The sequence below is a fragment of the Vitis vinifera genome, chromosome 2 (assembly GCF_030704535.1).
Source record: "Vitis vinifera cultivar Pinot Noir 40024 chromosome 2, ASM3070453v1".
Lineage (NCBI taxonomy): Eukaryota > Viridiplantae > Streptophyta > Magnoliopsida > Vitales > Vitaceae > Vitis > Vitis vinifera.
Window position 1 is genome coordinate 15082011 of NC_081806.1, and position 27463 is coordinate 15109473.

The following is a 27463-nucleotide window of genomic DNA, read 5'->3' on the forward strand; positions in this document are numbered from 1 at the left end:
ACTCCAAGAACTTGGATTGAAGAAAAGATGGAGAAGTTCGAGATTATTCTGCCATAAAAGGGATTCAGAAATCCAGATTCATGTTACCATTTTTGCATCAACTAAGAACCCAATTGTTTTCTGCATCTTTAATCTTGTATTATTAAACTATAAATTTGTGGACACAATTAAAATAATAATAACTTCAATTCACATTGAAAATTTAGAAATTCTTATACAAAATACTCATATTTTTAATGCACTTTTTTAATACACTTCTACAAATAAAGGTCATTGGTTCGATTCATGATTATGATAATTTATAACTAATCACCATAAGTTTTGGACCCTCTAGGTAAAACCTTACAAAATGCTCCTATGGCTTAAAACCATGACCTTTGGCTATGACATTCTTGGATCAGACTTGATCATCTCATTTGAAAATCAATTAGTGTCCAATGAAAATATTGTAATCGTTTTATGACATTCAACCACCATTATTAAGGTTACTCATCGTCATGCTTAAGAACGACATTGTTGCATCCTAAAAAATCTCTAGGATTCTTCTAATATAATGTAGAGCATTAATTTCACCTACCCCAAGTCATTAGGAGGGCAACTTTTGTAGCATATACAGTTAGAATTGTTGTCGATTAAACTTTAAGGCAAGAAAATAATTTTTTATGGAGTTGAATTTGATTCAGATTGAGGGGAAAAAATGGAAGAAGACATTTTGTTTCATCTCTAAATAATAAAAATAATAAATTTAAACTAAGCATTCAAAATCAACTTGAAATAAACAACAAGATTAGAGATACTTATGCAAACCAGACCCGTATATAACCAGACTTGAGATCAAGTCTGGCTATTCAAATACCCAACCTGAACCACCTACTTCCTGAAAATAGGTAGAACCAATATTAGAAACAATACCCTCTTAATCAGACAGTCCGGTAAAATTCCACTTTCCCTGTCTGGTTTGTCAACAAGGGAGAGAAAAAGTGGAACGAGTGATTAGAACTACTCATGAGCATGCTAAAACTAAGTTAAAAGCGAAGTCCTGGAGAAAGGAAAATTTAAGCCCTTCCATAGAAATAAATCTTTAAATGTGACTACTAATATAAGTTTGTCTTATTCAGAAACTTTTAGCTATTTATGTGGACGATTGACAGACCTGGAAAGTTCTACATGACACCCTGACAGGAGATTTACATAAGCAGGAGTATGGATGGTTCTTGACACAACCAATCATAACAATGGATACTTCTGTGTCATGGCCAAGCCCATCACAGCTCCGACAAAACTTAGTACAAAAGCATGCTTTTTAAGATGAAGAAAACTTCTAACATCTTTACATGAGTAAAAGAAGAAACACAACATCAAAAGTCTAACTATGAGAAGCATAACAATGACATAACCCAGAACACCTATTAGTAGGACTAACTACAGAAGAAAACTAACCACAATCAAGCATCTTCCACTAACCTTCAGATTTACACAGCAGGTATGCTACTTAAATAAAAAAGAGAAGCATTTTAGGCCTCAGAGAAGAGTTACTCCCTAATTCATCTGCAGCAAATTAGTAAGAGGGATATGTGACTGGACTACTGGAATCATAGTATCTTGACCTAGAGCGGCTAATGTTATCCAATGTTGCACCAAAAACTCTTCGACTGTAGTCATAATTGTTGCCATCATGTTGTGAACTATTCCTATTAGGTTGGTGTAACACATCAGAGGATGCTGGCAGCGACAAAAAGAGAAGGAAGTTCAGCATGTAAGTAAAAAGAGCCAAAACTGTGACTGTTTCCATGGTAAAGCATGAGGGTGACGGAATAAAAGAAGGATACATCACCTTGTGCATTATTTACTGGGTGAGCCGATAATCTGCAAGGCGTTTTCAACCCCATGGAGTGTTGAGAACTTTCCATATTGTTATATGGTACATGGTGTCTTGGGGTGATTGCTGCTGGTGAGGGCTTATCTTGCCCAGAAATCTGTTGGTAAGATTTCATTTGTCATTATTTAGAGCCCCAAGAAGGAGAATACTGGACCAACACTTTTAGGTTTGGTTCTCGGAAAATTTAAGAAAAATTGTAAGGGAAAGAAAATAAAGAAGAAAAGTAAAACGAAAGAAAAAGTGAAAGAAAATAAAAAAAATATATTTAAAACCAATAATTTATATGTTACTTCAAACTCATTTCACTTATTTTTTCTCTTCTTTGTAAAGATTAAATATTTTTAACTAATTTTAACTATATTTGATTTTCTTTGGTATTTTCCATAATGAAACTAAGTATAAGAAAATCATTTTCTTTAGCATTTTTTGCTTTCTTTAGTACTTTCCAAGGACCAAATATAACCTTAGACTATTTGGTTGTCAAAAAATTTGAGGAAAAAATGGGAGGGAAAGAAAATAAAGGAAAAAATGGGAGGGAAAGAAAATAGAGGAAAAGTGAAAGGAAAGAAAAAATGAAGGAAAATAAAAATTAGATTTAAAGACAATAAATTATTTTATATGTTACTTTAAACTCAATTTACTTATTTTTCTTCTTCTATATAAAGATTAAGTAATTTAAAAATCTACAAGTCTAACTAATTTTAATTATATTTTATTTTCCGTCATATTTTTCATAGTAAAATGAAACATGAGAAAATCATTTACATTAGCATTTTTTTTCTTTCCGTAATACTTTCCAGGAACCAAATGTGGCCTTAAGTCTCCCAAACACTCATTAGCCACGAAATCTTACAGATAAATGGTGTAAATAAAACAAACACTGCTCCCCTTACCAAATATTAAAATAAATAAATGATAACATAATCCTACAAAAATGAAACCACATGACAATCTAGGTAACTATTTCTTGCAACAAGCATTCACCAAACAGCAATTAGACTAGGGATGTAGTAAGTAGAAAGCAATAAATATCAACATCTCACCGCAAATTTCAGGGTTCGGTTGTACAATGTCACAAGGCCAGAGAAAAGCTTGACAGCATATTCTGCAATTTCCTCTGTCTCATATTCTGCGAAGGCATAACCTTTTGGCCGTTCAGTTTCCTTGTCACGAGGGATGTATAAGTCCACCACCCTCCCTACCTGAATCAGAATATCATACAAAACCCTCTCGCTTACCCTCTCATCCAAATTACCTATGTACAATTGAAATTAAAACCAATTAAAACACGTTAGCCTTTTTATATGAATTATTATTTAAATAACTTGAACATAAAGGCAGATAAATAACATGCTGCAAAAGAATAGACAAAGACCATAGTGCAGCATGAAGCATCAACCAATTAAGCAACTTAGGGAGCCATGTAATGATCACAAGTGAAATAAAGAAGTCCAACCTTTAAGGGGAAAAAGGACAAATAAAGCTGTCCCAACATAGAAATATTGTTCAAAAATGGAAGATGTTCAACAGTTCAATTATCAGAATGGAATGTGTGAGTGTGCAAGTTGATGCATTTAGAATAAAATATGCACCTATTTGTGCAAGTTCATGCTTGCATATGTACTTCTGAAGGCTGAATTAGCAGCCAGCATGGTATTGAGAAACCTTATTTGACTATGAAATTGCAAATTATTATTCATTTCCTAGAAACAGGCCCCAAAAAGTATAGCTTGTTTTTATCAGAACAAACCAATTCATTGCATTTAACACATATATCCTATGATAAGAAACTTAGTACACAGAGCACCAAAAGTATTAGGTTGATATTTGGCAAACATAATGGTCCTGAGAAGTGTATTAATCCAATATTATCAAGAAGTCTCCAACTTGCCAAACTTAATATTGTTAATACCTTTCTTTAATATTTCCACTCAATGTTCTTTATATTATAACCCAAAATGTTCAACTCACAAATAAATAACTACATGTTCTCTTGATTATGCCATTCACCAAAAATCAACTTACTACTAAGAGAACATGCATTCATGAATTTTATAAACCTTTTTCTTTACACAAATTTTATATTGACCTTGAAAATCCCTCTCAATTCCTCTATACAAAATTTGTTTTCTTTTTTGTTTGTTCTTGAACAATGGAATTCAAATTATTTTAAGAAAATCCACCCATTATCCCCACATTCAACACTTCTTCTAAGAATCCAAAGCAGATTGACAATGATCGCTTCCATTGAATCATATAGTTGAAATTATTATTATTTCTATTATTTTAAACATTCCCTACATTGTCTTTGATCCATTCCTATCCAAAACCTTTTCTTTTCTTTCCTTTACTTTTTATTTTTTATTTTTTTTATGATAAGAGGAAATCCACCATGACAAGGAGTCATTTATTCCAAATGGCGACAAAGCAAACGACAGTGATATGGGTTCACTCCTCTACCCTAGACCACTTAAATACTAGGATGACTCAAACTCAAGACCTCTAGTTCACTGTTACCACAGGTGATATGGCTTTGCCCCTCTACTCTACACTCCTTAAATACGGGGAGGACTTGAACTTGGGACCTCTAGTTCATTGCTAGAGCACACTACAATTGAGCTACACATTGGGGGGCTTGAAGGGTGTGTGTATCTACATGTCAACAGTTCTGCCCACCCTCCTGCCAAAAACATCATTAAATGGCATCCACTCCATAAGCACAACACCTGAGGAGGCCTACTCCTGAACTGAACACTTAAAAAGTAAAAACTAAAATGCAAGCTCAGCATATCCTTTCCTGACATCCCAAAGCTATGCCAGAAATGACTCATACTGACAGCTGTTTAGTATGCATCTAATTCCTAAGAGAAGTGTCATGCAATCTACAGCCAACAGTATGCAAAGTAACATCTAAGATGCATATCCATCACCTATCAATGAACAACTTCACCATCTACATGCAAGGGTATAAAATTAAAAAGTAAGAAGTTAAAAAACTAAGAAAACACAGTGCCTTCAACTGATTTCTGAACCCTTACCAAAAAGGATAAGAGGAACTAGAAATTAAACAACAAAACGGACACTATCTATCTATCTACATATATATAAATTAAGAAGTTTCTCAAAATTTTCCCCATAAAACAACCGTCAAGTTAGTTAAACCTCAAATTAGAATGTACCCCTAGGTCTACAGATAAATATCACACTGGAATTAACATCCGTACAGACAAAAATGGAAAAGATGGATAACACAAATTAAACGTCAAAATCAACAATTATGACTGAATTATTTAAAACACTACCAAACTCCACCATAAAATAGCAGAACAACCAAATCTATTCAACTTTCTCCACCAATTTGTTTGGCGGTAAAACACTTTCCAGGAAAAGACATTCTCGGAAATGTAACTTTCCTCATAAATTTCCCCATAAAAAACTACCAATTTAGATTAAACATTGAGGAGAAATGCTTCCCTGCGTTCTACAGATAAAATCACACCTGATATCAATTTCTCGGAAAGTAAAATATTATAGCAGCCGAAAAATAAAAGAAAAAAGAAATGAAACAACACAATTCACTATCACGACTAATATGCACAAAAATCATAATATTCTCCACCATAAAACAAAAAAATAACCAAATCACCAAACTTCTCTCCACAGTTCCGCTTGTTTCAAAGGAAACGCTTTGGAAGAATAAAATTCGCGGAAAATGAAGTTTCCTCATACATTTTCCCCATAAAACAACCATTGAGTTAAATTAACCTTGAATCAAATTGTTCTCCGTCAAGCTACAGATAAAATCACACCTGAGATCAATTTTCTCGGAAAAAGAAAAAAAATTTCCGAGGAACCAAGCAGAAGTGTATAGAAACAAACCTATGTAAACTGCGCAACCTGATTTTGTAGACATGATCACTTGGAATCGAAACCCTAGAAGAAGTGTAGAAATCGTGAGCCGAACCGCAGCCGATCAGCTTCCCACCAGTGATTTTGGGTTGACAATTTGAATGATTCTTTTATTTATAGAGTGGTTTTCGTTTCGTTACAACTGTGAACTGGCAGCCCGCTTTACCCAATCATGAAATGTCACGTCATCAACTGTGTAGATAATTTGGGGGAAGTGTGCTATGTGGGTCAAATGGATGTAAAAATTGGGCCCATCTTCATATATAATAGTAATATTTTTACAATTATGAAAAATTAAATCGAAAAAATTATTAATTTATAATTCACTAATCGGATTGAACCATAATCAAAGATGATATCATAAATATATAATTTATATTTTAATAAAATTAAAAATAATTATAATAAATTAAATATACATATACACATAATTAAATTTTTTAATAATATTTATATTTTATATTTGACATGTCAAATTAAATATTAAATGACAAATATAAATATAAATGTATTAATATATTAAATTTTATTAAATAGAACATATGTAATATTTAAATATAAGGATATATTTAAGATAAAAAATTATAATATTTAAATTAATTGCATATATATGAATTTTGTTATTTTAAAATTTTAAAAACTATTATATCAATTAATTTATATTTATAATTATTAATTATTATATAAATAGTGGTAGATATAAATATTTATATTTATTTAAATGTCCTATATGATAAAAATTTAAAGTAAGATATATAAATATTTTCCATGTTGTTGACCAATAATTGTGTAACTTGGTGGTTGACCACTTTTTATGTAATGATGGCAAGATAGTAATTTAGAATTCCAAAAACTAACCCAATTAATAATATATTAAATTAAAATTAATCTAAAATCCTATATTCATAATTAAGTACTAAATATGAACATGTAATAAAAAAATTAGTTTATTTATAAATTTAAAAAAAAATTGCTTATTTTTTAATTCATTTTAAATAAAATATTATTAAGTATTATTATTTTTTAAAAATTATCATTCATTTTTAATAAAAATTTAATTATACCTTCACGAAAATCTAAATATCCATATTTCATAATATATATATATATATAATTCAATTTTTAATAAAAATATATAATTTATGATTCAAATATAATATTAGTATTCATAATGTCTTAAAAATTATTGATTTTTTAACCCATTTGTAATTAAAAAAACTATTTTTTTCAATAAGAAGTTTGTCTAATATTATTTAAATCAAATTTATAATATTTTTGAAAATTCAAAAATAAATTTAAAAAATCAAACAAAATTATTTATGCAAATAAGCATTTTTTTGGTTAAATTTAAAAACGACCCATCAAAAAAAAAAAAAAGTTGCAATGCGCCAAAAGGTTTGCAGTGCATTGTGTCAGCCATTAGGGCAAGTTTTCCCCTTAATACATAAGTTGCATCAAATATATATATACTCAAATTCAACATAGAAACATAATAATAAAAAATGTTTTAAAGAACAAATTAATTATAATTAAATGAAAATTTTTCACCCATTTGAATACCAAAAATATAAAAATTATCATGATAATTTTCTTCATAGTGTTTTTAATATCATTAATATATTTATTAAGTATTAAAAATTATACATATATTATCATTTATTTTATACTATTTAATACAATTGTATTAAATGAATTATAATTTTAATATTAAATATATTTTTAAATTGGACATATTATAATCAAATATCACAACATTATTATCCAATAATATTTGATATAATTTAATAATAAATATATACTTATGAAATTCATATTTTTTTATTAGCTTATACAATATTATTATCAAATATAATAAATCATATTATATATATCAATTACAATTCTATTATATTTCTAATTTTATTTTTAAGAGTTTTTTCTTACATTTTTTTATCCGATATTTTATATCAAAATATCCATCAATATATTTTCGATATATCCATAAAATTGAAATATCTATATATCCGTAATTATCAATATTTTCATCATTGCTACCCTTATTTTAAATTTAAAAAAAAATACCAAAAAGGCTTTTTTTTTTTATTAACTTAAACATTTTTTAAAAGTAAATTTGATAAAATAAAATAAAAAACTGAATTTTTACACAATTCACGAAACCAAAGGCAGTAAAAAGGAAACAACTTTTTAGATTAAATCGAAACGGTGATAATACAGGTTGACCATCCTAAGTTTTGCATTTTTTGTTTCCTCATTTGTATCCTGTTCTTTGTTTTTGTGATGCCAATCATCATTTCCATTTTCCTAAGAAATCCACAAGCAATGAAGGTGGTTCACAAGGTTTCGTCTATTCACTTCCAAAACCATAAGACAAGCTCTATAATATTTTGAAGAATTTCCTCGCTAGTATTCTAAATAATTAGGTAAAACACACAAGTACCCACTTTCTCCCTTGAAAGAATACACCTTGGGGGAAAAAAAATAGTCCATAAATCAATAACCAAAATCATATGGCACCTTTTTCCATTTTTTGTTCTTTTCTTTTCCTATCCCTTTGATGAGCTCAATACTTAAAAACGGTAGTCTTGAAAAGAATTGTCGTGTGACAACAGCATTCAATCTTCATCAGAGTCGTCAAAAGTGATCTTTTTGGACTTTGGAGCATCAGCAGCAATTTCTCTGAAGTGAGCCCCATATAGCTTGGACTCCTGCAATTGAGACATGAGGCATCATATTACAATCCACACCAGCTTAATCAAAATAATGCTCAGCACTCATGGCCTGAAATATTGAGCATATTTGACATACAGCTATTTCAACATAAGCTCAACATCATGTTAATCACCAAGTAGCAAAGACTCGCACACACACTGGATGCGGCTGCTGCATTAAGCACAAACTTTAACATCCCCCTTCACCTTCTCATTAACCACCTAACAAGAGACCAAATATGGTGTGTACTAGCTGATACTCGGTTAATGAAAGAGCTCAATCAAAAGAGAAAGGGCCATATTTTATCAATAGTTCAAATGGATTTGTTATCAATCTATTATTTGATCTGTTACCACAAAGGTCTAGTTCGGGTCTGTATAGCCTTACAAACCCTATAAAAGAATGCACATTTCAATGAACACAAATTTTCCAGTGTTAAATTAATTAAAAAAAAAAGGCCTAATTTTTCTTCATTAATATTTATAGGTAACTTACATATAAATTTCGTGTCCTGAGTTAATTTCTTCAATGTTGGTATACCTACCTAATCCTGACCCTCTATTTTCACATTTTGGAATTAATTTGTTGTAAGTTTCTTTTAAAGATAATATAAGTCACAAGCTGACATAATATGCAAATATGCATGCATGCACACAAAATGTAGGAGCACGTGCTAAGAGAGGAAAGAGAAATGAGCACCTTTTTCTTTACATGTGTGCCAAATTTTAAAAGGTCAGCAGGGACAATCTGCCCTGCTTCTTTGAGAACATTCACCAACTCCCCAGCAAGTCCCTGCAATGACATTATCACTATTCATCAAAAAAGAATTGGCTAAATGCAAAACCAAGACTATTCAACTCTGAAATTTAAGCAATAACACCTGCAAGCATTTTCTAATATTACCTTGTTTTCCTGCATGAAGAATGTGTGTGCAACACCCTTCTTACCAGCTCGTCCAGTTCTTCCAATTCTGTGAACATAATCCTCTGTAGTGAGAGGAAAACTGTAGTTGATCACTACTTCCACATCTGGAATATCCAATCCTCGTGCAGCCACATCTGTAGCTATCTGCACAAACATAAAGCAAATAAATGTCATACTTTGCAATTTCCACTCTTGCAAGGACTCAAAATATAATAACCAGCAGTGATCTTAGAACATTTTAATTTATAGTTTAAATGGGAACCTACCCCAGATTCAAAATATATTTTCCCATAAATTTATAATTTTATACATTGGTCCTCTAGCCTATCAAGTTTCACACGTTTTGTATTTCACCATTTGCTGTACAATCCCAATGTAAACTTCATTTAGGGTCTAAAAGTTGGTCTGCTTTGGCATCAAACAAAATATTGTTCAAATCTTGAACACTAGTAAGGCATGTCTGACATATTTTCATGCATGTTACGAGTCAAACTGCTAAACCAACACACTTACTTATGAAGTTATTGCAGGAAGGTCTCCACCTACAACTCCCAATCATGGAATTGTCTTGAGAAGTTAAGGAGTCTTTCTGCAAAGAGTCGCCACACCACTTATCCAACCAAAACTTAACTCTCCTCTCATTCCTTACAACAAAGCGACCTCTACTTTTGAAAACCTCCCACTATTTCCTGAATGCCTTCCATAACCCAACCCTATAACACCCCCCAGCACCCCCAAACACCAACTTCCCTTCCTACCCAAATTTCCCAACAATCACCTGCTTCCACATTGACTCCCTTTCTGACGCAAATCTCCAACTCCACTTACTCAAAAGAGTAGTATTGAGAACAAAAAGATCATGCACACTATAGACCAACTAACCAAATGAGGTTCTCTCTAGAGCTCCTGCCTCTCCATAAGAAATCACTTTGGATCTTCATTTAGAATATGAATGAGGAATAACTTCTTAGTGTAAGAATTCTAAATAAAGCCAAATATTCTAAAAACTAGGATTCAACAATAGTCTAACGAAGGACCAAAAAAATAAAAATAAATAATCAAGCAAGCCTTGTTTGGAGCTAGAAAATGTAAAAGAGGATGATAAACTGCTCCATGACAAGACAACACCCTCACCAAAGATGATTGACGAACCAAAGACCAACAGCATTACCCACAAGGTACTTGACATGATGAAGAAAAGATATCATGCCCCAAGATGGCTTTCTAAAGACATTGAAGGACAGCATAGAAGCCCAATTCACAAAAAACCCATCACCCGAAAACCATATTTGCTCCTTATAATGAGGTGCCAAAACAAGCTCCTCGCTATCTCCTCATCCACTTGCCCATCAAGGACTCATTTTGGAGACTCACATTTTCCAAACCTAAATTACTGATTTCTTAAGAGGGAAAACAATATTCCATCTCACCAAATGGTTCCCCTTGGGTAACTGCAACTTGAAAAAATTCCCTTAAGGTGAATTGCAATTTGAACTAAAAAAATTCCCTCTCTAGACAGTTAAAATGCAGAGAAGACAAAATAATTAAAATTGACCATGAAACGCATAAACTCCCCACCCCAAACCATAAATAAATAAAAGGAGAAGAGGGGGGAGAGGAGGGAAAAAAATTGTACTGGAAAAAATATGGACCTAAAGAATGCTCTTGGTGTGATGACAATAACCAAATGAAGAACAGCCCACTAATTTGATTTCATCCTTTAAGATAAATAAGAAAAAAGGGATGTTGATTCCCCATGTTTCAATAGGCATTACATTATAACTGAATATACTTATTTAGACTATAGAACACGAAAGATGCCTTCCAAGTTCACGTCCCAATGGGGACACAAATTTACCTATCAAAAAAAAAAAAAAAATTATAGAACATGAAAGACAACTTGATCTTAAAGCTTATCATTAAGTTGATTATTTTTATCTATGTGTGTGCTACAGAAAAATATTTGCATGCATGACAAGTTGAACTGAAAAATATGAGAAGAAATGAGGTAAAAATTATTTTGAATGAGCATAAACAGATAATAGAATCTAATTGAATGTTGCAGGATATAGATAACATTAATTACAGAAAAGATGTAGAATTGTCACTTTCCCAACCATAGTTATTATGCTTGAATATCAATCCAAGTGCAGGTCTGAAAATCCTACTTATTTTATTGCAACATTTTTCTTACATATTCATAATATTTTATTATTTCATAGACAGCATACCATCAAAGGACAGCTTCCCTTCTTGAATAATGATAATGCCGCTGTACGTGCTTGTTGCGCTTTATCACCATGTATAGAAACAACATTCCAACCCCTAGGAAGATGAAAACAATAGCATATGAAAGGGGAACTGAAGAGAGAGAACATTTCAATAAAACCAATAGTTTTCCAACCATATATTCAGAAGCCACTGACACTTCAATAGCCAGATTTATAGCCATGACTCAAAACTAACATATAAAATGTGATGAAAACTACCTTCTTTGTAGCATATTTTCAACACGAGCAGCTTCTTTCTTGTACAAAACAAAAACTAACACTCTGTTCCTGCTCAAAAGCATAACATCTGTATCAGCAGGATGTGGCACCATAATACATTAAAAAACTTAACTTGATCAAGAAGTTGAGAGTAAGTGTTCCCATTCACCAAAGTCAAGGTCAATCCTTTCATTGAAAATAATAATAACATACAATTGTACAACCTAAAATGTGGCAATTAAAATAATGGTAAGCATAAGTGTTTGGGCATTTGGAAGTATAGGCATGCTTGAAGGGGTAAGATACTAGGATGGAATTTTTTTTGTACAAAACAGAATCACCTTATGAAGCAGTTGCCAACTCCATGCACAATAGTGAGATCAGTGATGATTAAGGGACTAGCTGTGATTACCCATCCTCAGCTGTTGGTGTTTTTTAAGCAGGTCCGAGAAAGCAGTGGGTGATTTAAACAATGTCAGAAAAATTGATTGGAAGAACACACATTATGAAGGTGGCCAGAGACTATTAGCACATTAAAAAGAAATAGACTTTAAAAAGTGCAGATTGAGATGAGAGGACTGCCCTCATCTATGGATTCAGGGTGCCTTTTAAGCCCTAGCAGATTCTTTCAGCATGCTAAATTAGTGTTTACATACTATGAACTCCATTTTGGATCTTCAAAGTCATCATCCTGGTCCAAATTGATGAATGGAAGATGGCCACCTGTCCCAGTGGAGGTTTGTGACCTATGGATTTGAATTCCCAGTACATCTTGGGGCTCAGACAGAGGCAGAAAAATATGAACTGCCAAGTTGGAGGACTGGGTTAATCAAGGTAGGTTCAGATGAGGCAGGTAGGATGCTCTCTGAGGGAACGAAGATTGGATGATTGAGATGAAGTATGATGTGTAGCAATAGTTCCAACAGGGTATGAGTACAGGACAATTATGACCATGGTACAGCAATTCACTCCATCATGTTATCAAGGGAACACAATTATCAGCTTGCCAGAGTAAGAACAGGAGGAATTGAGCCCATTGTTAAAAGCATACCTCCAGTTAACTGATCTGGGGTTCTTAACAAAGTTAAGGCCCAGTCAAAGGACAGGTGTAGGGAAAGCAATTGACCCCAAGGGCCAATCCATTTTGAAGCCTAAGGTATTATTCTTTTGCCCAAGTGTAACTTGCCTCCAAAGCCTAAGCATCCACCAGATCACAAACTGCCCCCAAGTCTACAAGTTGCAGGGTCAACAATGGCACAGGGTGGACCAGAGAATTCTGATAGAACTGAGCGCAGCCCTCATCTGAGCCATAAATTGAGATATGTTTCTCAGGGAGCGAGGAGTGGGTGCAGTGACCCCACCACAACAAATGGAAGGTGCACAAGGTAACCCTTAGCTTGTGGTGATGGCAACAATCTAAGCACCAGAAGTGGCATCAGAGCTGTGAAGGAAAGAACACTTTTTGGAATGAAGATACAGCACTATATGAGGAGTGTAAACCAAGGACACATGCTTTCACTGGTGAGGGACAGTGCACAGCAAAACATGTCCTTTAGTAGACCAGCCCCAAGCTTGGAAGTGGGGGTGACAATTGAGACGGTCAGATTCATGTCGTATCAAGGTCAAAAGTTATAAAATTACTCAATTCAGATCACCTGTTTAATAATTGTGCCAAATTTCTTTGACACAAACACAATTCATTCATTACATTGATAACATATTTTACTAAATTCATATCACCCATTTAATAATTGTGCCAAATTTCTTTGAAACAAACACAATTCATTTATTACATCAGTAACATAACAACCTGTGTGATATGTTTACTAAACAGGTTGAATTGGGTTGGATTGACCATCTTGTTCACCATTATCTATTTGTGTTGGAGCTAGTGCAGAAGCAGTTCTCTCTAGCACAAACTGCCCCCAATGCATTATAAGATGATTGTTATTTCCTAAATGAGATTTAGTCCCAAGAAGAGAGCTCATATTATAGAGGCCTTCTTGGCAACCTTATGGGTTTTAAGGTTAGAGAAGGATTTTAGAATCTCTGAAGGCAGGATGAAGTTTGTGGTTGATTTATGGGAGAGCATGAGTTGCCCCACAATCTTCACATGCAAGATTTGTAAGATCACCAGGTTATCTAACCTCCTCAGCAAGGGAGACTTGACAACCATTCTTTAATGGGTAATGTATAGGAGTGGATCATCAAGATATGACAATTGGGTGTATATGATAATGAAGCTCTCATAGAGATGCAGGATGTCCATTCCTTTAGAAGCCCATAGATCAACTAAGAAATAAGTTAGCCAAGAGTAGAACCATAACCTCCATAGCTTCATGGGAGATCATATCTCAACCTAATGAGGTTCTTCATTCCTATATTGTATTTACTTTGTAAAATCTTATCTTGGAGGACCTCTCATCCTATTTTGCATGATTCCTCATTATATTATATATATAATGCTGGGAGGTGTGGTCCTAGTAGGAGGCACATGGTCTTAGGTTCAAATCTTGCCATTGATGATACTTTGATTTACTTAGTGCTGGTTGTTGCAAGTGCAATCAACACCCCAAGGTTTGGGTCCCCATAGAGAGTCCTAAGGTTGGCCATGGAAGGTTCATTAGTTATAAAAAAAAAATATATACATATATATAATTCATACTTCTTTTTTACCAAACCAACACCTCCCAACCACAAAAACACACACAAATAAAAATAAAGATAAAAATAAAGAACATCCAGTATATGATAAGAATCAGTCCATTTCAGTAATTTATTTCATAAACAGGAGAAAAATCCTGGAGGATCCACTTAGACAACAAAATCATAAAACTTACCAGGGAAACTTATAGGAAATACAAATTTTTACAAATGATGTGACAAATACCTTTGGGACTTGTGGTATTTCCCTAACAAAGTGAGCAGACGTTCATCACGTGATCGATCATCCAAGACCTGAATATGTAAAATATATGTTGTCAATTCAAGCGGCATTGATCTATTCATATAGCAATCAAATCAGACAGTAAAATAGGTCTGTAAACTGGGGTGTTCTTAAATTATACCTCCACTATTTGCATAACATCATGGTTGGCAGCTAAATCCTCTGAACCTATTACAACCTGAAAGAAAGCTCATTAATTTTCAAAAGGACATAGAGAACTGTTTAAAGGTCATTAACTCAATTACAAATATCACACACCTTAACTGGGTTGGGATCCATAAATTCTTGAGCTAATTGATGAACAGGTAGAGGCCATGTTGCACTAAACATTACCATTTGGCGAGCTGCAAAATTTTAAGAGTTTGAATCCCTAAGCCACATCAAAATATGCCAGAGAAGCAATTATAACTGGCTTGAGAACAGAAGGTCAAATCTTGCAGATGTTAGATTCAAAAGCTTATTAAAGGAAATCATTGAATCTCCAATGCTTAATAGTTTACAGGAAACTTGAGTGTTGAATGAGAAACAGGTCACAGCTATCTCATTTTTGTGTTATTGTTTTGACTGACACATCAGGTGGAATCCAATTGCACAAAAGTCAATGACTATATGCAAATGTTTCATAACTTTAGATTATCCAGCAACTCATATTTGATGAAAATAATAAAACAAGATAACAAAGGGAAGAACAATCCAGCTTGTAAAACATACAGGACCCATTATCAGAAATAGAACATGATCATCTGTCCTAAGAAGCAAAACTGAGAATTAGAATCATAATATCACAAATATGGGCCTCAAAACTCTTCCCTTGTCGAAAGGCCTTATTCTCTTCAAGAAACTCTCTTAATAAGGGGAGATAGCTCATCGAGCAACTCATTAATGCGTTTGGACAGAACCCTTTCAATGACCCTTTGAACCCTCGATAATGTGCCTATCAAACCCTCAATATTTATCTTAGGGACAAAAGTGACTGATACATTGACATCCAAGAGGCTTACCAAAACAGAGAGGGTCTACCAATAAATTTAGCTTAGACTTCTAGAAGTACATCTTTTAATTATCCAGTTTGTTTAGTGTGCTTTCTTATGCTTTAAGTCAGCTTTTATGGATAGTACTTAGGCTCCTAGTCTTTTAAAGTGGTCATATGAGGGTAATACAATGTTTTTAAATGCCTCAAAGGTTAGGATTATTAGATATGAAGAGTAATCAAGGGTTAAGCTTGTTAGGTAGTTGTTGTCCTTATGCCATACCTTAATAATAAGTTATTTAGCAGGTTTTTAGCTATTGAATTAATAGAAACTCATATATGAAGTTATTTATAAGGAATAATCCTAACTTCAACTACATCATGATTCTCCATTATTTCCTCGCATTGAATTGCTGAGAATTTCTTTTAAGGCATCAATTTCCCCACCTCAATTTCCTTACTCCAGCAGCAGACAACAAATTTGATCACTTTTCTCCTACATCAAATTGGGATTAGAGCCACAGCCCTAAATCCATACCATGATTGGATGTGATAAGGTTTGTGATGGAAGAGGAAACAAAAAAGAGGTAGTTGCTGCTGCTGAGGTGTCAACTAAAAAGGGCATTTTGAGAGAGCAATTATCTGAGCAAAGTCAGTGTATACGAACTTCAAATATTTTGAAATTTGAAAAAATGAATTTGATTTCAAACAAGTGGGATCCTCATTTCCATTTTATTTTATTTTTTTCAAAATCAGCAAACAAATTTTCCTAAAATCTTATATGAAAACACTACACACTTGTTGTGAAAGGCATGCATGAAACTTTTTTTTTTCTTGATACACAAAACAAAAGAGTACATATAAAAAGGAGGCACCAAATGAGCATCCCAAAGTATATAGGAAGTATACATTAATTGCAAAAGGCAAAACCAAGAGAAAAGAGGGAGTACAATAAACAACATCTGCCTTCACTAAGAACTCAACCAATCAATAAAGTTGATTAAAGACAAAAGACCCTCATCTATGAATACCCCAGTCCATGCCCACAAATTACAAGCAAAAGAGCTTTTCAGCCTTTGGTTCACAAAGTCCCCATTTTCAAATCAATTTTGTTTCTTTCCTTCCAAACTGTTCAGAAGATTTCATGTCTTTTTTAGCTTTTTGCCCATGAAAGAACTGTGTCAACCAAGAAAGGTCTCTCTATCCATAGAGGAAGAACCAAGACATGCCAAAGAAAGTAAAAAGCAACTGCCATAGAACCAGTGTCTTGACACAATGAACAAGGATGTAGTCAATGGATTTTTCTTCGTTGTAGCAAAGGAAACATCTATTTGCTAAAAACCACCCCCTCGTCTGAACCTTATCCAAAGTTAAGGTCTTTCCCCATGTTGCTTGCTATGCAAAGAACCCCACCTTAAGCGACATGCATGAACTCCAAATGACATTCATCGAAAAGGAAACTAAACCTCCTAGCTCCAAAGCAAAATAGAGGATTTTGACAAAAAACTTTCCACAGTTTGACTAAGTTTTTGCAATTGATCCTCGATTATGCTATTTTTTGGCAACTTTTCTAATAAATCACTGATTTTTCATCTCTATTGCCAATATTTTGGCGATTTCTTGTGCATATGGCGATTTCCTCGTGTGTAGACAAAATAGACAATTTCTCTTATGTGCATGCGTTCATTGAGCTTTTGCAATTAATCGTCCATTTCTGCTTTTTTTGCAATTTTCCAATAAATCGTGGATATATTGGCACTTTCTAGAGTAGACAGGTGATTTTCTTGTGAACATGCAAAATGGACAATTATTTGGTAAACATATGTGTGGCCACATCAACATCTTCAATAACCAAAGTTTTCAAAATTTAAAGAAAAGAACAAGTAGGATGGTTCAAACCTAAGCCCTTCCCTATGGAAAAGATAGTTTTCAACCACCAGGGCAACTATGCCCTAATAAAATATACGCCTATTAATATATACCATATTTGTGTCTCCCAAACCTTTTATATATACAAAAAATAATAATATATTAAAATGAAATTTTAGCAAACAAATTAATTTTAATTATTTAATTTTTAAATTTCATTTGATTGGTAGTTGAAAATACAAAAATCATCATGATAATCTTTATAACGAGTCTTTTTTATATCTTTTGTATAGTAATTAAATACAAGAGAACTATAAACTTGTAAATAAAATTATAGATATTTTTAAACGAAAAAAATTATAGATGTCATTATTTCTTTTATATTCTTCAATACATACAAATTGGATAGTCAAGTTCTACATATCATTACCAAACATTATAAAATTTATCATATATACATAGTTTTCTTCAATAAAACAACTTCAACATGAGCATCATTGCTTGTTTTAATATTTCAATGGGTTTTGACCAATTTTCATCTCATAGATATTTTTTTTCCAAACTTCTGTATGATATTTCTGATATTCTTGTAAAATTGAACCACCGATATTTTTGCATTTTTCAATATCTTGATTATGAGTTGTCCTTTTGGTAATATGTTACAACTTGAACCATAAGAACCATCTAGAAAAGGAAAGGAAAAGAAATTACTGCATATTCTTCCATGTAACTTACTTTACATAAATGCAATGTTTTTAGAACCGGAAAAGTTACCGGTTCACGGTTCACTAGTTGGACCGATTGTCGAACCAGTAACATCACAAATATACAATTTATAAATTATTAAAATATAAAATAATAATTTATATATTATTTAAAAATTAAAATTTTACTTAAAAATCAGAAAATTAGTTTCAAATTAGAAATTTAAATTAAAATCATAATTTTAATTCAAAATTTAAAATTTTAATATTTATTTTTGAGCAATGATACTCCAATTCATTTGTTTAATATAATAGATAAGTATGACTGCTAAATCCAAGCCAAAAAAAAAAGACCCAAAAATTCTAGTTGTAAAATGGTGATCTCCATATTACACGCCCTAAGAAAAATAGTCACATAACTACTCATATAACACTCACTGTCAAGATTGGAGCAAGTATCCCTCCTAAAATTTTAACCCAGGAAGTTCATGATCACCAAATTGCAGAGAACAAAGTCAGCAAAAGCTCGTTCTGGTGGTAAGTCCTGCAATTTTATGTCCAGACAAATATACTCAGATTAATGGATTATAAACCTTGACCGTCGAGAGGGGGCTTTGCAGCGGGGAGATCTACGAGGGAAGAAGAGAGGGGAGGGATGGGGGGGCCCTTTGACCGTTGGGGGGGCACTTTGACCATTGGGGGGGCATTTAGACCGCCGAGGGGGCACTTAGACCGCCAAGAGGGGGCTTTGCAACGGGGGAATCTGCGAAGGAAGAAGAGAGGGGGAGGGGGATGGATGCAGCGGAAATAGCGCGAGGAAAGAAGAAAGGGGGGGATGGTTGCAGCGGGTTTTGCGCTGGGGCGGCCGACAGGCCAGGCAAGTGGTGTAACAGCCGAGGAGACCGTCGGTGGGAGCTGGCGTGGGTGTCTTGGCGTGTTGGGGGAGCGCCAGCTTCTTCACCAAAGTTCAAATGGAGGAAGGGTTTGGAGTTTTTATATCCTCCAAAACGACGTCGTTTTGATGTTAGAAGCATTAAACAATGTCGTTTTGATACTATAAAAATAAAAAATTAAAAATTAATTGAACCATCCGGTTCGTTCGGTTCGACAGTCGGACCGTTGGTTCAACCAATCTGATTTTGGTTCAACCTATTTCCAGGCCAATTGACCGGACCGGACCGGAATCGTGACCGGCCGGTCCGGTCCGATTTTTAAAACCATGCATAAATGCTTATTATTCTATTCATAATATTTCTAATTTTGGCTATACATCTTAAATATGTATGTCAAAGACAAGCTCCCTGCATGTATTTGCAAACTTCTTTGCTTACATATTGTAGTATGATAGTATTATTTTGGGGGTCTTGCTTGATGTGCGTTGTACAACATCATTTCTTGATCATGTATTTATAGGTGTAAAGGGCTCATTGAAAAGCAAACTCTAGCTAGGATTTAAAGTTATCATAGAATGGAAGACTTTATTATTTTTAAAATGCATGTTTTATTACTAAACAAATAAATATACAAGGAGCTCTTATCAAAAATAACATTTCTTTTCGTTTTAGTTTTAGTACTCTTACCATATAGTATTCCCAAAATCCTACTCCTCTAAAGATTTAGGAAGCAAGACTAAACCATACAGATAATTCTTATACCCAGCCTACTAAACTATTCTTCAAGTTTTGCACTCAATTTTTGTTTTCAATGTATTAGTTAGCTAACTTTTTGTGATTTTTTTCAACAAACTTAAAAAATACATGATACTTAATTTTGCCCTTCAAACATTTATAATTATAAAACCATTTGCCACACACTTCAAACATGTCCATACAGTTTCTTACCAATCTTCTGCACTTCAAAATGACCGAATTCAAACTCAAAAGTTTTTCCTTCAACTTAAAAATTCAACTTATTGCTAATAATTTATATTTTGAATTCAAATTCAAAAAAAGAACAGTGTATATAGATTGAGAGAGAGAGAGAGAAGAAAGAAGAAGCAGCAGGAGGAAACTGTTAATATTTTATCACATACCAGGACATGTCTGGCTTAATATAGAGCGAACTTCTGGTTCAAATCCCATGTCCAGCATACGATCTGCTTCATCTAACACCTAAAGAAAAGCAATGATCACTTCCACTGGTAGCTCAAAATACTATTTAGGTTATAAAAAGAAAGTATATCATAAGCAATTCAAAAATAGCTGCAATCAGAAAAAAAGAAACTAATGTACTAGAGGTATCATAGTTTCTAGAAGGAGAGAGGTAAAAGGCAGTGACCCTATCAAGTTATAGGCTAATCCAAAAACAAATATATATATATATATATAGCTTAAACTAAAAATTTACAGACTGAAACAGTATGAGAACATGAATCAATCATGCACATCCAAAATTCAAAAATAATAATTAGTTTTGAATAAATGAAAGATCGCCTCAGAATTGAGAAAGCATCAGGAATACTAAAACAGCAATCAAAAGCATATTCTAAACCTGCAGGTGAGGGTTTTGCTATTGAGACTGAGGTTGTAGCCCTTCTGAAGGACCTTGTACAAGCAAAATTTTGGGTTTATCAAACTTTGTGGTGGAGGGGATTATGTTGTTATCTCATAGGTGGCCAAAAAGGAAATAGGTTCATTGAGGCTTGATAGGTGGCTATGCCAAATATTTGATATATCTTTATAGAGTTGAGATGCACCATTTGATGGGTTCCTCACTCAGCTAATCAGATGGCAGACAGGCCAGTAAAAAGAAGACCAAAGCAGTTGGTATCTTTTGTTGGAGATTATTTGCCAGCTTGAGTCTACTTAATATTTGTTCAAATGTTGCTTCCATTTTTGTAACTTCTTTTGTTTGTTCAGCTTGTATGGTTCCTTGAGTCCATTCATTGTCTTGATCTAAGCTGTACATCGTGGAAGGATATCTCATCCTTCTTGATCTTTTAATTAATAGAAAAAGATCTATTAGATTTTTGAATAAAAAAAATACTTAAACAGTGTGACCTGTGATCTTGGTTCTTTTAGCTTCAGCCGGCATTATACGACACTATAGTGAATACTATAGCTAAAAGATGTTGGTGTCTCCATTTATCTGATGTACTGTCCATTTACTCATTAGTTTTCTTCCCAACTAAACCTCCTTTGTTATATATATATAGCTGTTCAAGGTAAATGCTGTAATATTAAAAAAACTAGAATTACTGCAATAAGTTTCTCCACTACTATAAAATACCATAAATCAACAGAAGGTACAAAATAGAAAATGCAGTTCTGCTTCAAATCTAATGTACATTTTGAAGTGCATGGTTTGCAAGGCATTTCCTTCCAGCATGAAAAAGAACAGATACATCTCAAGAAGTCTAAATGAGCAAAAGTGACTTCTCTTACAGCAATGTGAAAAAATAATCAAGAAAAAAACCAGAATGACAGCATCTTCAACACCATTCAGGGCAGGAACATAGTGAAAGTTTTGTTTTATGTCCAACTGTTATTGTTTGTAATCTTTCTCAAAAGCTTAAATAGTTTCATAATTTTCATTTCGCCAACTGAAATTCAAACCAAACTTTGAACAATGACTTCAAGTTCTTCATTATCTGATCTGGTAATATGGAAAAGCACTACACTCCATGAACTCTTTTACTTAAAAACATAGTAAATTAATAAGTCATCATTCTTACCCAAAAAGAAAAAAGGAGCCATCCAGCATGAATAAGAAATTCAATCATTTCAGCTACGCCTAAAGGTTTTTACCTAAGAACTCATGAGCACTGCTAATTTCAGAGTCAACGTGTTGACTATTGAAAGCAACATAATACAAGAAAATAATTAGCAAATAGGTTGATTCAAATGATCCTCTACTTACCACAAAAGATACCTCTGTAAGGCAACACACACCCATTTCAATTAGATCCTTCAAACGTCCAGGAGTACCTATGACAATGTCCTGAGTGAACATGGAAAGGAACATCGTATATTAGGTAATTATAAGCATATTTATCACATTAAGAATATATATCTTCATCTCTCCACAGAATTATATAGATAGAAACAATCACAACAGATCCCTTACAAATACAACAAGCTTAGTAATCGATTGCACACAAAGCTTGCAGTATCCAATAACTGTAAACATATTTCCTTACTAGATATTTGGATTATTAAGCTAGTTCGTCCTTTTCCATATAGGATATTCATGACTTTTCCATTAGTAAAGCAAGTTAATGCAAGAGTCATATCAGAAATCATAGATCCAGAAGATTGGGATTATAAAGAATAGAAAGACTATCCTTTCTCTCTTCCGAGTCACCATTGAATCCATTTATTATTATGGTAAATCAGTGCATCAAGATGTCAATGGTCAGAGATTCATACAGAAACTAAGCTCAGTGACACTAAAAATGGTTTTCAGTGTTCATTTTAGCTAAGTGACGAAGATGAGAGATCTGCTCTTTTGCCTTTCCAAGTGAACTTTTTTTTTTTTTTGATAGGCAAAAGCAGAAATATATTAGAAAAGGGCACCAAGAGGAAAACCCAATAGCATACCCTTTCCAAGTGAAACTATTGCAATGGAACATTGCAAATTCTTTGCATATATACATTTCCAAGGTAAATCCATGCTTGAAGACCAATGAAATGGAAACCATGATTGCAATATTTCTTAAACAACTGTACATCACACATTCTAAAGGGTAAGTGTAAATCAGACTATCATCCAGGTTAATTTATACTAGAATTCAAAGGGAGCAGAGTAATCGAATATCATACAACACCAGACTTCAGGGAACTTATTTGAGGTCCTTTAGAAGTTCCTCCATACAAGCAAACTGACTTCACACCACAATGTTTTCCAGCCTCGCACAGAACATCTGAAATCTGCCACAAGCACATGCAGCCAACAATTTATTACATACTTCAAGAAATAGATTTTAATGGATCACATAAATGTAGCAAATACCATATACTGAACAAGATGGGGGAAGACAGAAATGCAAAAACAAAAATAAAACATGCATACATACATATAAAAAAAATTTAAAAAATAAAAGCAAAATTGATAGGCACTCCAGCTAAAAATTTCTACACCCTTCAATTTCAGGAAAGAATCCATGCCTTCAAACACTGAAACAAATACAAGACAGTCAAGATCATGATACTAATCTAAACAAGCATTAGCTAAAATGGTTTAGGGCCTCTTAGTGTGCCTATTACAACGGCACTGTCAGATTGGATAAATCGGCAGTAGCAGTTTGAGAGGACCAAATACTTGCATATATTCATTACTGCATCAAGCTGTGTGATCCAGGTCATAAGGCACACAAGAAGGCCAGATCTTGTGGATGAAAACGCTTGGAAGAGCAAGCACAATGATGATGTTTGAAAAGGTCAACAATTTGTGCATTCTCAACATGAAATAAAGTCAAGAAAATTCTAGGTAGGCAACAAGATGTTGGCAGCTGGTACTCCAGTGCAACTACCATCAATCACCTGAATACACATGACCAACCATGTCTATTAAGAGTCTTGGACTAACTTTATCAACTGAGATTTGTTTCAGGATAAGAAGTCTTAAATCTCTCTCTCTCTCTCTTTCTCTCTCTCTCTCTCTCTTTTCATCTCTTTGGGGACATGGCAAACCCTAATGTCTTTGTTACCTTGGGTTTCAGGAGAAGCCTTGAAAAGGATACATATGAGGATGCTCATTTGCAGTTTGTTGCTGATATCATGTTACTTGAGCACCCTGAACATTTCCACTGAGGGACATCAAATGCACTCTTATGAATTTGGTGAAACACTGACTTTATTGGTTGTTTGAAATAACAATCACTTGGCTTTGAAATCTTGAAGTTCCTTGTAAATCCTTTTCCATTTGGCAGATAGTACTTAAAAACCCAAAAGGAGTCATGAGAGACAAGCAGAAGAAATCCAGTTATCTCTCCAAAGGCTAACTTGAAAAATGCATTCCTCATCCTCCAATATAAAGTCGTTGGCCAAAAGCATCAAGAGTTTACAAAAAGGCATTCAATAGGTCAGTTATTTACTTAGTTCTTTTGATCAGGTTTGTACATCATGGGAAGGATTCCTCATCCTTCTCATGTTTCCATTCTTAATTAATACATATATTTGTTTCTGATAAAAAATAAAATAAAATCAATAGGTCAGTTAGGAGGGGAAGCTTAGGAATGGAAATGAGTTAATCTAAACAGATAAGCCCAGCCGGTATGATATTACAATAAACAGGCTAGGGTTGGCAGTGGAGACATGGAAATTCCACTATGCATTTTCTATGTATGATGCCCTATTGTTACAAGTACAAAATTTAAATGATTTATTATGTAAAGAGTTAAGAAGAGACATCCTCTAGAGTTTATGCTAAATACAACTAATTTATGTGCCCACTAAAGAAATGCAGGGCATGATTACAAGCAAGGGAAACTTAGCTTTCTTGTAGATGTTCTCCATGCAATAATTTAGTGGAGGCAAAACAACCATATTCACATTACACTCCTTAAATGACTGACATAGACTTCATACTACAAATTTACAAGATAATGTTTCTACAGTCAAGAAATACTTTTGGCAAGAGCTATTCCACTGAATAGGTTCATCTATTATGTATTGAATATGGTGAAGGGATTCACAAGGACTAAGCAGTTGATTATGTCAGTTGTAACTTAATTTGCAACAATTTTTTTAACATGTCATTACAAGCAAAAGCACAGCTTATGAAGAATGTTAACCTCCAAAGAGTGGTTCACTACTTTTTGGTTGTTTTTGCTGGCTCTTGTTCGTTGCTCTTCCTTTGTTTTTTTTGTGCGTACTTCCTATATACATAGGGTGTGCCCCCCTTTCTTTGGCACTCTTTTAATAGATTTGCTTTGTTTTCCTATCAAAAAGGTGTGTGGGGGAGGAGGAGGGGGAAGTGGTTCACTACAGATGGGTAAAATAAAGGCAAAAAGTTGGTAAATTTTGTTGTGATGTGCTTATTTTTGAATCATGTGGCGCATATGCTTAAGTTGATGGAACCACTTGTTCAAGTTCTTTAAACATTGAAAATGAAAAGAAGCCAAAGTGTGGCTATAAAGCCTTGGATGTATTCCATGAAACTATTGTAAACTTCATTAAAAAAAATGCAGAATTCAAAGCAAACGCTGATGAACGTATTGTGCACATACTTGCTGAGCTAGCTCCCTCGTCGGTGACAAGACAAGGCAAAGGGGATTCACTCCCTTGGATGTTTTACTCTTCCGCTTACTCAAAACATGCATCATTGCTGGAACTCCAAATGCCAATGTCTTACCTGCTCACAGAAAAACCAACCATAAATATCCCATCTACAATTATAGGATTTCAATAAGGTTTCAAATCCTTTATTTTTTGAATTCTTTCTTGACATTTAATGCATTAAAATCCAAAAAAAAAAAAAAACTAAATCAAACTAAGACAGTTTACAGCACCCAGTAGTACATAATTGTTCTAATCACGAGATTCCTAAAAATCCCTTATTGTTTCAATCCAATCATTTGGTCTTGGCATCCAATGTTCAAAACCTACTAAACCTAAACCGCAGAAAGAAATTTTACAGGACCGCTGATTGTTTTTAGTTGATTATAGGATTACAAAATCCTTTGTCTTTTTCAATCCAACTCCTCTTTATCTGACACTCCAAGCATCAAACCCAACCAAAAATATCTAACCAAATCAATAAATTTTACCAGACCCAGTAGCAGCAATCCCGATAAAATCCCGGTGGTCCAACAAGAACGGCCAGGCATGGGACTGAATCGGTGAGGGCTGGCTGAAATTGCGGCAACACTCGAGCACATCATCCGGCAGCTTCGACTCGGCAAATGATTTGAAAGCCGCATACTTCGATTCCTTCGCGTCCTTTCCAGTCACCGCCACGCACGCCCCTCTGCTCTCCTTATCATCTTCATCCTTCAAGCCTTCTTCTTCTCCCTCTTTCTCCTTCTTCTCCTTCTTCTCCTTCTCCTTCTTCTTCTTCTTCGCCTCTGTTACAGTTGGCGTTTCTTCGAGCTTTCTCTTTCGGTTAGCCTCTGTTTCTTCTTCGATTATGTAGTCTTCGTTCTTCTTCTTCCTCCCAATTTCTACCACTTCATTAGAAGCGATTTTGGACTGTTTATGCTTCTTCTTCTTCTTCTTCTCAGCTTTGATTTCGCGGTTGGTTGGGATTTGTAGGGCAACTGGTTCGCTATGCAGGACAGTCTCTTCCAATCTTCGCCCCATACCTGCTCAACCAGAGCAAAAGCTATTGACGAACTTGGGAGAGACTTCGGTAGGGTTTTAGGTTATGGAGTGGAGTCGGGCTGGCCTCAGGCTTTACCCTAAACCCACTGCCATTGAATTTAGTCCAAAGTTCATATTTATTGAAAGTGAAAGTGCATTCCACAACGCGTATTAGGTCATCTTTCGACCTGATTTCCAAAACAGTTACTTGTAGAACTAAGTTCTGAAGAGTCTTTAACTTGCTTTTTTATATATTTTAAAAATAATTTTTATATTGGAGTTTTTTTTATATTTGTACAATTATTTTTTTTAAATAACCCTTAAAAACAAGTGAAAATAACTATAAAAAAACTATTTGAATCACTAATGCCTTGTTTGGTAACTTTGCTTAAAAGAGTTCTAAAAAAATAGTTTTTAAGAACAATTTTTAAAAATTGTTTTGTAATGTTTTATAGAATAAAAGTCTGTTTGAGAACCTAAAATTGATTTTAACTTGTTTTTAATATTTTTAAATATGTTTTAAAAATAATTTTTATGTCCATAACTTTATTTTTAATCATTATATTTTGTATAATTATTCTTTAAAACAGTTCTCCAAAAACAACTAAAAGAAGTTCTCCGAAAACACTTTATTTTCTGTTTTTTGATAATAGAAAACAGGAAAAAAAAAAAAACAAACAAACAGAAAACAATTTCTGATTGTCAAATATGTTTTTTCAGTTTTTTTATTCTAAAAAACAAAAAGCTATTCTTGAAAACAGTTGACAAACAAGGCCTAAGAGTTTGTTTTGTCATGTAATTTAAAACAGTGTTTTGTTAAATA

The 27463-nt window shown here is 33.6% G+C and overlaps 2 protein-coding genes across 3 annotated transcripts; both read right to left on the reverse strand.

Annotated features, from left to right (window-relative positions):
- Positions 1-1283: 1283 nt before the first annotated feature.
- LOC100252755 (hypothetical protein) lies at positions 1284-6003 on the reverse strand. Its single transcript, XM_002274593.5, has 4 exons — positions 5759-6003; positions 2923-3134; positions 1835-1976; positions 1284-1722 (listed from the first exon to the last, which is right to left on the reverse strand). Exons 1-4 carry the CDS (start codon positions 5790-5792, stop codon positions 1559-1561), a joined length of 552 nt encoding a protein of 183 aa, XP_002274629.2. The 5' UTR covers positions 5793-6003; the 3' UTR covers positions 1284-1558.
- Positions 6004-8114: 2111 nt separating this feature from the next.
- On the reverse strand, positions 8115-26902 carry LOC100247646 (DEAD-box ATP-dependent RNA helicase 5). 2 transcript variants are annotated; one of them, XM_002274652.5, is made up of 13 exons: positions 26109-26902; positions 25569-25693; positions 23161-23268; positions 22259-22339; positions 20433-20511; positions 15116-15201; positions 14979-15035; positions 14801-14868; positions 11911-11979; positions 11653-11746; positions 9401-9565; positions 9197-9289; positions 8115-8493 (listed from the first exon to the last, which is right to left on the reverse strand). In XM_002274652.5, the coding sequence occupies exons 1-13, from the start codon at positions 26638-26640 to the stop codon at positions 8401-8403; spliced, it is 1650 nt and encodes a 549-aa protein (XP_002274688.1). In that variant the 5' UTR covers positions 26641-26902; the 3' UTR covers positions 8115-8400. The 2 variants fall into 2 exon arrangements, with proteins under 2 accessions (XP_002274688.1, XP_059590664.1); XM_059734681.1 differs by having other exon boundaries at positions 8432-9289; positions 26109-26876.
- Positions 26903-27463: the final 561 nt, after the last annotated feature.